General features: G+C 43.2%; 1 protein-coding gene across 3 annotated transcripts in view; it reads left to right on the plus strand.

Moving 5' to 3' along the window:
* The window catches only part of MTMR14 (myotubularin related protein 14), a 148,129-nt gene that overhangs the window by 37,648 nt on the left and 96,871 nt on the right, over window positions 1–13,610 (plus strand). For all 3 annotated transcript variants that reach the window (XR_011557915.1, XM_070738007.1, XM_070738006.1), the window contains exons 10-11: window positions 9,728–9,794; window positions 11,112–11,197. Coding sequence is in view for 2 of the 3 variants with exons in the window: in XM_070738007.1 (XP_070594108.1) it covers window positions 9,728–9,794; window positions 11,112–11,197 (153 nt within the window). In the remaining variant the exon portion in view is untranslated. The remainder of the gene's footprint in view (window positions 1–9,727; window positions 9,795–11,111; window positions 11,198–13,610) is intronic.

A 13,610-nucleotide genomic window follows, 5' to 3' on the forward strand; every position in this document is an offset into this window, starting at 1 on the left:
AATTTTTTTGCTTCTTCTTACAAACTTTTTTTGGCTTACGAACCCACTGCAGATCGCAAAATGGCGCTCTGCTGGCCGCCGCCGCCTGGCTGTCACCTTTTTAAACAGCCAAGGGGCTTCTCGGCGTTCTCCCGAACCCGAACTTTTCAGGTTCGGGTTTGGGAGGCCGCCGAGAAGTGCCGCCGCCCAGCTGTAACCTGAAACAGCCGGGCGCTTCTCGGCGGCCTCCGGAACCTGAACCCAAACCTCCTTGTTCGGCGTTCAGGAGAACGCCGAGAAGCCCCCCGGCTGTTTCAGAAGGTGACAGCCGGGCGGTGGCGCTTCTCGGTGGCCTCCCGAACCCGAAAGGTTCGGGTTTGGGAGAACACCGAGAAGCCCCCTGGCTGTTTTAAAAGGTGACAGCCAGGCGGCGGCGGCCAGCAGAGCGCTATTTTGCGAATTTTTTTTTCTTTTTGCACGGATTAATTGCTTTTACATTGTTTCCTATGGGAAACAATGTTTCGTCTTACGAACTTTTCGCCTTACGAACCTACTTCCAGAACCAATTAGGTTCGTAAGACGAGGTATTACTGTATTTGCTATGCCAAGCAGTATACTGGGCAAAAAGAGTGATTTTTTAAATTTCCAAGTGAATCCATAAAAGGTTCTTGGTGTATCTCCGCAACTGATTCAGCAGTGATCAGTTGAATGCTAATGAATAAATAAGTAAGTAAGTCTGTCTATCTGTGTATCTATCTATTTTCCTTCTCTCACCGAACCAGGTAAGACTGGTCCATAATCTGGGGGTCCTCCTGATCTTGTAGAGCAGAGCAGAATAGAACACAACAAAACAGTCTAAATGCTATTGCTATTTCCCTCCCTGGAAATTGGACCCCAAACTTTGGACCAGGATCATACTTTTGAGTTTTCTGAACTATATCCAGAAAGCCTTGCTCAGTGTTGAAGGTATAATGGGTAAGACATAGCTTAAACAGAAGAATCCATACTTGCAAATTTGTGCGTTTTATTTCCCCCAAAAAGCCATCTGTGAAATTAGAAACCCTTCTCAGAGTCCTGCTAATCTCAGTTCCTTTCCGTGCATTTCAACTAAAATAATGAGACATTTCATTCCCTCTACAATTCCCTCTTACCTTTGGTGGAACTTCTCAGTCTGCATTTTCTCTTACAATTTCCATGCCTTTGTCCAAAAATGAGATTAGTTTGTTTTTTTTAACCATCTTTCCCTGCCATCTCCCTAAACACATAAAGCTTTGCGGTTAGAGCTCTCCAGGCAATGCCAGCTTTCTTTTTTATCCTAGTTCCTTTCTATTGTCACCGCTTCAAAATGCTAAGTTGGCTTGAAAAGTGAGCTAATCGTGCCTATAGATGCTTCCCAGACTTCATGGGAAGTGTGTAGTGATGAAAAGAAAAACCAATCTTAGAGGGAAAGCCTTTCCTTAAAACTTATATAATTTGTCACATGAGTAAATGGTCCTCAGTGCCTGTTGGGTCCAACTTTAGAGACAGTAGCAATTGGGCTGCAGCAACAGATGTTGCATTATTCATTCATTCATTTATTCATTCATTCGATTTTTATGCTGCCCTTCTCCTTAGACTCAGGGCGGCTTACAACATGTTAGCAATAGCACCTCTTAACAGAGCCAGCATATTGCCCCCACAATCCAGGTCCTCATTTTACCCACCTCGGAAGGATGGAAGGCTGAGTCAACCTTGAGCCGGTGATGAGATTTGAACCGCTGACCTACTGGCCTGCAGTACAGCACTCTACCTGCTGCGCCACCCCGGCTCATCAAAGGATCCCATATCAATGTACCTTTCTCATGTCCTGAAAATTACAATAGAAATCTACTACAGCAGTGGTGGTGAACCTATGGCACCGGTGCCATAGGTGGCACGTGAGCTGTTGCCCTAGCTCAGCTCCAACGTGCATGTGTGTGCTGGCTAGCTGATTTTTGGCTCGCACAGAGGCTCCGGGAGGGTGTTTTTGGCTTCTAGAGAATCTAGATGGGGATGGGGAGGGCGTTTTTACCCTCGCGCATTTCCAGGGAAGCCTTTGGAGCTTGGGGAGGGTGAAACATGAGCCTACTGGGCCCACTAGAAGTTGGGAAACAGGCTACTTCCAGCTTTCAGAGGGCCTCCGGAGGGTGGGGAAGCTGTTTTCACCCTCCGTAGGCATTGAGTTATGGGTGTGGGCACTCAAGCATGTGCAATAGCATGCGCCCATGCTCTTTCAGCCCCGGAGGAGCTGTCACTGTACTACAGTGTCAGTGCAAGAAAATCAGAGGGGGAAGTGGTTAGGGCTGGGAAAATTTTTTTTTGGCGGGAGTAGCAATGAAAACTAGCCTGCAAAAACTTAGGGCTGGAAAAAAACTTTGGTGATTTTTCACGCCTTTGAAACCAAAGCAGAGCAAAGTGTGTGTGTTTCACTTCGTTGGAAGAAGGAGGGGTGTTACGTTTCTTCACAGCTGCTACCTAAGTACTTAAGGAATGATTAAGGGAATTGTACAGCCTACAAGGTTGTATTGGGACGAGTGCTCTTTGCAATACAAAAAGGGCGCTTTGTTTCTTTTGAATTTTGTGATAAAGAACATTGTTTTGAATTTTCAAACGTGTGTGTGTGTCTGAAATTTGTACCCTTGAATTTTCGGGAGGCTCATACCAGAGAGCCCAGCAAAACAGTTAGTGGCAAGTGCCGTTGTAATTTTGAACAGTCACTTAATGACCTGTTGTAAGTCAAGGGCTACCTGTATTTTAAAAATTACTTAAGCTGTAACGCCCAACATCTGTAGGATGCTCTCTGTTGTAGTGCTCAGAAAGCTCAGATGACATAGAATAGAATAGAATAGAATAGAATAGAATAGAATAGAATTCTTTATTGGCCAAGTGTGATTGGGCACACAAGGATTTTGTCTTTGGTGCATATACTCTCAGTGTACGTAAAAGAAAAGATACATTTGTCAAGAATCCTGAGGTACAACACTTAATGATTGTCATAGAGGTCAAATAAGCCATCAAGAAACAATCAATATAAATTGTAAAGATACAAGCAACAAGTTACAGTCATACAGTCATAAGTGGGAGGAGATGGGTGATAGGAACAATGAGAAGACTAATAGTAATAGTAATGCAGCGTTAGTGAATAGTTTGACGGTATTGAGGGAATTATTTGTTTAGTAAAGTGATGGCGTTCAGGGGGGAAAAACTGCTCTTGTGTCTAGTTGTCTTGATGTGCAGTGCTCTGTAGCGACGTTTTGAGGGTAGGAGTTGAAACAATTTATGTCCAGGATGCGAGGGGTCAGTAAATATTTTCTCATCCCTCTTTTTGACTTGTGCAAAGGACTCAAGTCTTTAATGGAAGGCAGGTTGGCAGCAATTGTTTTTTCTGCAGTTCAATAGCTTTTAACATGCTGGTGCCCTGCAGTTCTACCTCCATTCTGCTAAGCATATAGCTTACTGGTGTGTATGTGTGTTTGTGTTTTCATTCATCCTTGTCAGTGACAATGTTGTGGTAGCATGTCAGTCATTTTCTTTCAACTCCTCAGCAGCCAGGTGGTGCTAACACAGTTGTGTAGGAAGAGGAGTGATTTGGGGTGGGGGGTGGAGAGAGTTGATCTGCCTGCGATGTATTTGTTCCGAAAACCCAACAGATAGCTCCGGTTGGGGCCAAATTGGGATGAAATATGCTTTACTTTGAATGTACAGATATTTCACTTGAATTGTTAGAAGCAAAGACAGGTTAGAATGGATGGGAAATTAAAGGCCAGAAGCACCTGGCTCCAGCCAAAAGATAATTAATGATTGCTATTTTTTTCTATGGGGTTTAAAATGTTTTTTATACTGTTTTTTAGATGTTGTATGCCGCCCAGAATCTGGAAGGAATTGGGCGGCCTATAAATTGCATAAATAAAATTTAAAAAAATAAATAATACATGAAACAATGGGGTGAGGGTCCTGCATTCAATTAATGAAAGGAGAGAGAGAGAGAGAGAGAGAGAGAGAGAGAGAGAGATGTAGATATATAGATATATGAAATTAGCAAAAGAAGATAGATAGATAGATAGACAGACAGACAGACAGATACAGAGATAGATAGATAGATAGATAGATAGATAAGATAGATAGATAGATAGATAGATAGATAGATAGACAGACAGACAGACAGACAGATAGACAGACAGACAGATACAGAGATAGATAGATAGATAAGATAGATAGATAGATAGATAGATAGATAGATAGATAGATAGATGCAGATACAGATACAGATACAGATAGATCGATCCATACATACATACATACATACATACATACATACATACATAGAAAGACAGACAGACAGACAGACAGACAGACAGAATAGATACCATAGATAGATAGATAGATAGATAGATAGATAGATAGATAGATAGATAGATAGATAGATAGATAGAGATACATACATACATACATACATACATACATACATACATACATACATAAATACAGATACAGGTTTTTGTAGATTTTCACAGGTACAGGTATGCCAAGACCGTCATATATGTGTGTGTGTCTGTGTGTGTGTGTCACATGGTTTTTTGCTGAATTTGAAAATTAAGGGAGACTAGGATAGATCTATTTCAGCCTTATTTTGGCCTCATCAGCTAGCCATACCCTCACTGGGACTTGAACCTGCAACCTTTGCCTTGTAAGGCAGAGAATCAGCCTCTAGGCTACAGTATCCAATCCCTTCAGCTCTGCACCAGGGAAGGGTTACATATTTTTGTGTCGAATCACCCTGGTGTATTGAAGGAATATCACTTTTATATATAGACAGACAGACAGACAGACAGATAGATATCCTGCCTGCAGACCTGATGATCTTTTCGTGCTATCTCCAACTTTTGTGGTGCTAGAATTGTGAGTGGGTAGTAGCAAGGAAAGGGCGAGGGCTTGGGGTCATCCTAAAATAAAGCCATTGTGTAATAACCCTTCAGTTGCAAAACGTGGGAAAGAAGCTATTCCTGGTGCAAAGAGGGAAAAACTCACCCTTTTGTCTTCTTTTACCGAGTTCCCCCCCACCCCTTTTTAACCAGCATACGTGTCCTATTTTTGCAGTGCAGCTTCCCCATTTTGGGGTTTTTGCTGAAGTGGGTCAGGACCCAGCAGGGATATTTGTAGACTCTTAATCAATCTTTCAGAAAGTGCTTTGTTATTGAGCCGTGGAGTGATTTCTCTCAGCTTTAGGAGTCTTGCCATGCGCTCTATAATTCTCTGGGACCTAATTCTCCTGAACAGTTGAGTAATGACTGAGATACACAAACTCTTCTCCTTTCTCTTCTCCATTTTTTCCGCAGTTTCAGACTGTGGTGGGGGTGGGGGTTTCTTCATTTTTGGAAGATTCTGTGCTCCTACCACCATCACCCACCCACCTCCGCCCAAAATAACCCAGACCCAATAAATTTCAGATCAGATATTCTCTTTAGAATAAAGAGCTATAGCGCAGAATTAAATGGGAGAGAAGAGATTTGAATTTCGGTCTTGCTGAGATATTTCATTAGTATTTTGACAACGGTTAATATAGCAAGTGTCTCTGATATATTTCAACCTATCTTCCATTGCCACAAAAGTAATTTTAGGAATTATATTTATTTGCCATATTTATGTAACTGTCCACCTCAAATACAGTAATACCTCGTCTTACGAGCTTAATTGGTTCCGGAAGTAGGTTCGTAAGGCGAAAAGTTCGTAAGACGAAACATTGCTTCCCATAGGAAACAATGTAAAAGCGATTAATGCGTGCAAAGGGGAAAAGAAATCGTAAAATGGTGCTCTGCTGGCCGCCGCCGCCCGGCTGTCACCTTTTAAAACAGCCGGGGGGGCTTCTCGGCGTTCTTCTGAACTCGAACCCGAACTTTTCGGGTTCGGGTTCGGGAGGCCACTGAAAAGCGCCGCCGCCCGACTGTAACCTTCTGAAACAGCCGGGGGGCTTCTCGGCGTTCTCACGAACACCGAACCCGGAAGTTCGGGGTCCGGAGGCCACCAAGAAGCGCCCGGCTGTTTCAGAAGATTACAGCCGGGCGGCGCTGCCTGGCGGAGCGCCGTTTTTGCGATCAGCGGTGTCGTTTTTGGCCAATCTGGAGGCTGGAAAGGAGGTGGGGAATCCCAATAGGGAATTCCATGGGTGGAGCTTTGACGTCACGAAGACGTCCTTCCTGGAGGCTTTCGGGAGAACGCCGAAAAGCCCCCTGGCTGTTTTAAAAGGTGACACCCGGGCGCCGCCGCCCAGCGGAGCGCCATTTTGCTATCTGCGGTGGGTTTGTAAGCCGAAAAAAGTTCGTAAGAAGAGGCAAAAAATTTCCGAACCCCGGGTTCGTATCACGAGGGATTTGTATCACGAGGTACCACTGTAGTAGGTGACTCTGGGTGGTGTACAATAAAAAAATAACCGGACACGAAAACATTCCATAACAAAAACACCCATATTGTTAAGCGTGACTAAAAGAGAGAGTAGCGTATTGCACTGCAACCCTTTTCCACATCCTTGAAATCCTCAAAGTCTGTTGACACAGTCATGTTTTGAGGTACAGTGGTACTTCGATACTCATTATCAATTGGTTTCGAGAGCGATGAGTATCTAAAAACAGTGTGTTTCCAAACACAGTTTTCCCATAAAGAATAATATAGTGAGTCACAAAACAGCTAATACCGACAAGTTCTAGCTTGTGCATTGAGTAGCAAACAAACAGTGAGAACTAGAACAATTTTTTTGTGTGAAAATGCATTGAGTACCACATTGGATGAGTTTCAAAGCAGCTGAGTACCAATGTACTGTACATCCGGAAGGATGCCAAGGATGGGGCTAGTCTTAGAAGGAATGATGGTCCCTCTAAAGCAGGGGTCCCCAAACTTTTTACACAGGGGGCCAGTTCACTGTCCCTCGGACTGTTGGAGGGACGGACTATTAAAAAAAACTATGAACAAATCCCTATGCACACTGCACATACCTTGTTTTAAAGTAAAAAACAAAATGGGAACGTACTATTTAGAGGGGGGAGAAGATCTGAAATTCATATATGTTTATGTTTTGATTTTAATTTTCTTTTGTTGACATCTGATTGGCTATACAAGGTTTTCTTGGCTTATGAAAAATGTATAAAGAAAGAAGGAAGCACTTTGGCATAATGGTTAATAAGTTAGAAATATAATTGGTGTTGCACTTTTTGAAGGAACATTAAGGAGGGAATTTAATTAAAAGAAAATGAATGTAACTGGATGACAAAATTAGGGAAAAAACCTTTTGCAACTTTTTTGATGATTGATATTAGTTACTAACAAAATACCACATTTTATTCATGGAAAATTAGATGGTACACTGTGTTGTTTGAATGTATGTTGAGAGAAAAAATTAAAAAAATTACCCCCCCAAAAAACAGTCCTTCCTCTGTCCCTCCATTTTATTCTTCCTTCCTCCCTCCCTCCCTCCCTCCCTTCCTTGTTCCCTCCATTTCTCCTTCTTTCCTTCCTTCCTTCCCTCCTTCATTCCTCTCCACTTCTCCTTCCCTCCCTCTCTTTCCCTTTTCTTTCTTTCTCTCTCTTTTCCCTGTGCTCTTGTCACTCACTGGCGGGCCGGATAAATGGCCTCAGTGGGCCGCATGTGGCCCGCGGGCCATAGTTTGGAGACCACTGCTCTAAAGTAAGGGTGTGCACCACAACAGAAAAAGCCCAAATCCTAGGCCCTGCTAGCTGTAGCTTCCTATCAGACAGGACATACAACACCGTCTTCTAGTGCAGTGTTTCCCAACCTTGGCAATTTGAAGATATTTGGACTTCAACTCCCAGAATTCCCCAGCCAGTTGAAATCCAAATATCTTCAAGTTGCCAAGGTTGGGAAACACTGTTCTAGTGGACCTGCAATACATTCATATTTGCTTTAGTTTGGTTGTTTTATCATCCTACCTTCATTATTTTAACAAATGACTTGTGGCACTGAACTAATCTAACACGCCTTCCTCCTCCTATTTTCCTCACAACAACAACCCTGTGAGGCTGCAAGAGAGGGACTGGCTCAAAATCACCCAGTTGGCTATATTGGGAAGTGAGTGATAGGAGAAGCACCATGCACAAGTCACGGATATTTAACCTGAAAACATAGAAACATAAAAGATTGACGGCAGAAAAAGACCTCATGGTCCATCTAGTCTGCTCTTATACTATTTCCTGTATTTTATCTTAGGATGGATATATGTTTTTCCCAGGCATGTTTAAATTCAGTTACTGTGGATTTACCAACCACATCTGCTGGAAGTTTGTTCCAAGCATCTACTACTCTTTCGGTAAAATGACAGACATATTCAAGCTAGGAGCCTAGATAAGGGCTGTCAAACTTGCAGCCTGCGGGCCAGATGCGTCACATGATGGCCACGCCCATGCCTGATTTAGTGAAATGGGGGGAAGTCTCGATATGTCATGTGATGTCACTGTGACGATGCAAGTTTGACACCCCTGGTCTAGATTATCTTCAATAAGGGAAAGAGTAAGCCACAATGTCCCATAGAGAATGCGATTAATGGGAAAAGGGTATAGGAAAGACGAGGAAGACATGAAGGTCATTTATAGCCAGCAGATCCTCCCCAAATCTATTTCGGTTTCTAAGACTTCAGTAAACGTGGGCTTTCTTTACACCCAGGAGTATTGTTTGAGATGTTTTCAAAAAGCAGAACCGATACTTTTTGAACGTTAACCCTTATGGATAATCAAACCCACACAGATCCTGCTATGTTTTATAACCCACACAGATCCTGCTATATGAGTCCTTGGAGAGGGGCAGCATATGAATCCAATTAAATAAATAAATAAATATATTTCATCAGGAAGCAACTTTTCTATCATAATTTGGATTAAACAACAGTGGTTCTCAACCTGTGGGTCGGGACCCCTTTGGGGGTCGAACGACCGTTTCATAGGGATCGCCTAAAAACTTGGAAAAAGACAAATTTCACTTGGTGTTAGGAGCTAAAGCTTCTATTCTGGCACCTTGGAACATATTTTTACAATCCGACCAATCAGGCGTTTACAGTGGGGATGTCCCTCTGACCTTCCTGCCAATCAGCTTAAGGTTCTGTTGGGAGAATTGGTGCTAGACTTATGGTTGGGGGTCACCACAACATGAGGAACTGTATTAAGGGGTCGTAGCATTAGAAAGGTTGAGAACCACTGATTTAGAAGCACAGGAGCAAGGAAGCCAGTGTGGTTTTGTAATAAATGTGTTGGACTCAAAGTCTTCCCTTGAAGACTTTGAATTAGTCTCTCTCTCTCTTTCTTTCTCCCTCTCTCTCTCTCTCTCTCTCACTCCCTCCCTCCCTCTCCCTCCCTCCCTCCCTCTCTCTCTCTCTCTTTCTCGCTCTCTCTAACCAATCTACCTCTCAGGGATGCTGTTGAGAAAAATAGATCTTCAACTTAGGAACGCATGCCAAGTGAAAAGATTAAATATCTCTAAACTCTAGTGCCCCTGAAAAGGAAAAAATAGAATCGGTGAACGTTTGCTCTTGGGAATTTGGTTTTGTGGAAACTGAGATGTTGCTGCCAAAGCCGAAGTGTACAAAGAAACAAATTAGGTTACCTGGTGGACAGGTTTAGATGAAATGTTTTTGAAACCAAATCTTGAACAGGGTTGAACGTGTCTCCCAATGGACCTCATGTTTACTGCCTGCTTTCTCTCTTCCTCTCCCATTCTCCCCTCCCCGTCCAGAACTGGGACCTTGTACAGCAGACACAGAACTACCTGAAGCTTTTGATCTCCATCATCAATAGTGACGGTGAGGACGTTTTATCTTCTTTTTTTTCTTCTTCTGGTGAATTTTTAGTGATGGTTTAAAAAATAATAACCAAGGCAAAAATTGGGAAACCAACATGTTTATTTTTATGTGAAAGGACCGCCCTTTGCTTGCAGCGCCGCTGCAGCGTCATTTTTCGTAAAAATAACAATGTTTATTTTTACGTGAAGACCTCCCTTTGAACCAGCTGGGGAGTCCCTCCCACGAAGAGATTCCGGGGGCGGAGCTTTGACGTCACCGGCAGGTTGCTAAGGACGCCAAGGTGATAGAATGGCATAGAATAGAATAGAATAGGTGAATAGAATAGAATAGAATAGAACAGGTGGCACGTGGAGCCCTATCTGCTGGCACACAAGCTGTTACTCTAGTTCAGCTCCAACATGCATGTGTCTGCGGGCCAGCTGATTTTGGGCTTGCACAGAGGCTCTGGGAGGGCGTTTTTGGTTTCCAGAGAACCTCCAGGGGGATGGGGGAGGGTGTTTTTATCCTCGCCTGGCTCCAGGGAAGCCTTTGGAGCCCGGAGGGGATGAAACACGAGCCTACTGGGTTGGGAAACAGGCCGTTTTCGGTCCTCCAGACAGCCTCTGGGGAGTGGGAGAAGCTGTTTTCGCCCTCCCCAGGCATTGAATTATGGGTGTGGGCACTTGCGGATGTGCGATAGCAAGCAAGCGCACTCTTTCGGCACCCAAGGAAAAAAAGGTTTACCATCACTGGTATAGGCTTTTCTGCCTGAGCAATGGGTTGATCTAGAACAGTGTTTCCCAACTGTGGCAACTTGAAGATATCTGGACTTCAACTCCCAGAATTCCCCAGCCAGCGAATGCTGGCTGGGGAATTCTGGGAGTTGAAGTCCAAATATCTTCAAGTTGCCAAGGTTGGGAAACACTGATCTACAAGACCCCTGAGGTCCCTTCCCACTCTGCTATTCTATACTATGCTACGCTACGCCACATTACGCTACACTATGCTACACCATTCTATGCTATTCTTCTTAAATAAACCCCTCTTTGTACACTTTTATACAATAGAGGCTGCAGCCAGCCTTCCTCCCGGCTGGTTTCTAATTACCTCTCCCTTATCTGTTGTCCCTCCATCCTGCTGTAGCTCTTAACCTCCCCTGTCTAGCAGGGTGCGGAGAAGGCTCTGTCTTCTTTAGCTGGCCTAGCATATGCCACGTTATCCCCTGGAGACCCCTGTAGGCCCGGGGACAGTGGGGGGCTTTTTATCCAGAATGCCATTACAAGTAACTCAGCTTTTTCCCCTCCGCTCTTGCTCCCTCTTCCTGCCGGCTTTGCACAGATGATGGTGGGCTCCTGGTTCATTGTATATCCGGATGGGACAGGACACCGCTTTTCATCTCTCTCCTGCGTCTCTCCCTGTGGGCTGTGAGTACCAATACGCACATTCTTGTATCTGGAGCTGGCACAGGCGGTGTAGCCAAGATTTGGCAGGATGACTTCAGAAGAAAAGGATTTAGGGGTAGTGATTTCTGACAGTCTCAAAATGGGTGAACAGTGCAGTCAGGCGGTAGGGAAAGCAAGTAGGATGCTTGGCTACATAGCTAGAGGTATAACAAGCAGGAAGAGGGAGATTATGATCCCGCTATGTAGAGTGTTGTGTGAGACCACATTTGGAATACTGTGTTCAGCTCTGGAGACCTCACCTACAAAAAGATATTGACAAAATTGAACGGGTCCAAAGACGGGCTACAAGAATGGTGGAAAGTCTTAAGCATAAAACGTATCAGGAAAGACTTAATGAACTCAATCTGTATAGTCTGGAGGACAGAAGGAAAAGGGGGGACATGATCGAAACATTTAAATATGTTAAAGGGTTAAATAAGGTCCAGGAGGGAAGTGTTTTTAATAGGAAAGTGAACACAAGAACAAGGGGACACAATCTGAAGTTAGTTGGGGGAAAGATCAAAAGCAACATGAGAAAATATTATTTTACTGAAATAATAGTAGATGCTTGGAACAAACTTCCAGCAGATGTGGTAGATAAATCAACAGTAACTGAATTTAAACATGCCTGGGATAAACATATATCCATCCTAAGATAAAATACAGAAAATAGTATAAGGGCAGACTAGATGGACCATGAGGTCTTTTTCTGCCATCAGACTTCTATGTTTCTATGTATCTTTGGTGGTGGTGGTGGTGATGCAAATTCTATTTATGTGAGCGCGACTGGTTCACTCTGGTGTTGCACAGTGCAAATAAAATAGCAACTTCTCTTCAGGGAAATTGTGATGGGCAGTGTTGGCTTGTCTCGGTTAGCTAAGCTATGAAACCTTCGACAATGCCGAGCAGAGAATTTTAACAGAGCGTGGATGTATGATAAAGCTTGACACAGACTTAGTTAAATAAGTATTATTTACATATAAACAAAATATAAACAATCCAGAATAAGCACAAAGCAAATACAGAATAATACGCACTGAGCAATTACAAGGTTAGCACAAAGCAAAACACAATATATATAACAAGCACGAAGCTAAAATACAATATAGATAAAGCACGAAGCTAAAATACAATATAGATAAAGCACGAAGCTAAAATACAATATAGATAAAGCACGAAGCTTATACAAGCACAACCCGTCTCAGGCAAAAATAAAGTGAAGGAAATGACCGAGCAAAATAATGAGCTTTTATAGCTTCAATGAGGAAGTGACGAAACAGCCTTGAATATTAACTCTTCAAGTACAAGTTAACCCTTTAAGTGCACATTAACTCTTTAAGTACAAGTTTGGTATAGTTTACAGTTTACCGCCTTCTGCTGCACAAATCCCAGCGACCGATTAGGTCCCACAGAGTCAGCCTTCTCCGGGTCCCGTCAACTAAACAATGTCGGTTGGCGGGCCCCAGGGGAAGAGCCTTCTCTGTGGCGGCCCCGACTCTCTGGAACCAGCTCCCCCCAGAGATTAGAACTGCCCCTACCCTCCTTGCCTTTTGTAAACTCCTCAAAACCCACCTTTGTCATCAGGCATGGGGGAATTGAGATATCTCCCCCGGGCCTATATAATTTATGTATGGTATGTTTGTAGGTATGTCTGCTTAAAAATGTGGGTTTTTTAAACTATTTTAAATTTTAAATTGTATATTATTAGATTTGTTATGCATTGTTTTATTGTGTTGTGAGCCGCCCCGAGTCCACGGAAAGGGGCGGCATACAAATCTAATAAATAAAATAAATAAAATAAAAAAATAAATATGCAGTTTGCAATGGCAATCCCTAACAACCATGTACCCTGTACTAACAGGCAGGGATAGAATCAAGTCCCCAAGTTAACCCCGAGGCACTATAAAGCCCCTATCTTTTATGCAAAACCCCCTACGGTTGGTGAGTTCAAAAACCCCTACGGTTTTGTGGGGTACCTTTTAAAAAGTGCCTGACTCTACTGGAAGAAAAAGCAGGGCCGTTACATAAAAGATAGGGGCTTTATGGCGCCTCGGCTGTAACTTGGGGACTCGAGTGTTCAGATTCTATCCCTGCCCATCACAATTTCTCTGAAGAGAAGTTGCTATTTTATTTGTACTGTGCAATAGCAGAGTAAACCAGTCGGGCTCACCTAAATGAAATTTGCATAGATCTTTTTTTTCTTCCCATTTTGCATAATTTAAATTTTTGTATGGTGGGAAGAAACAAAAAAACCCCAAAGAAGGCTGAAATGTTGAGTCAAGAGGCAATTGTGAGAAAAAGGATGTGGGGAAAAGCTTCTTAATGTTACCACTTTGAATCTGTAACAAATCTTTTTGAAATAAAGCATTATTAAGCTCAGCAAAATCCCAGGGCC

This window comes from Erythrolamprus reginae, chromosome 2 (genome assembly GCF_031021105.1).
Source record: "Erythrolamprus reginae isolate rEryReg1 chromosome 2, rEryReg1.hap1, whole genome shotgun sequence".
NCBI lineage: Eukaryota > Metazoa > Chordata > Lepidosauria > Squamata > Dipsadidae > Erythrolamprus > Erythrolamprus reginae.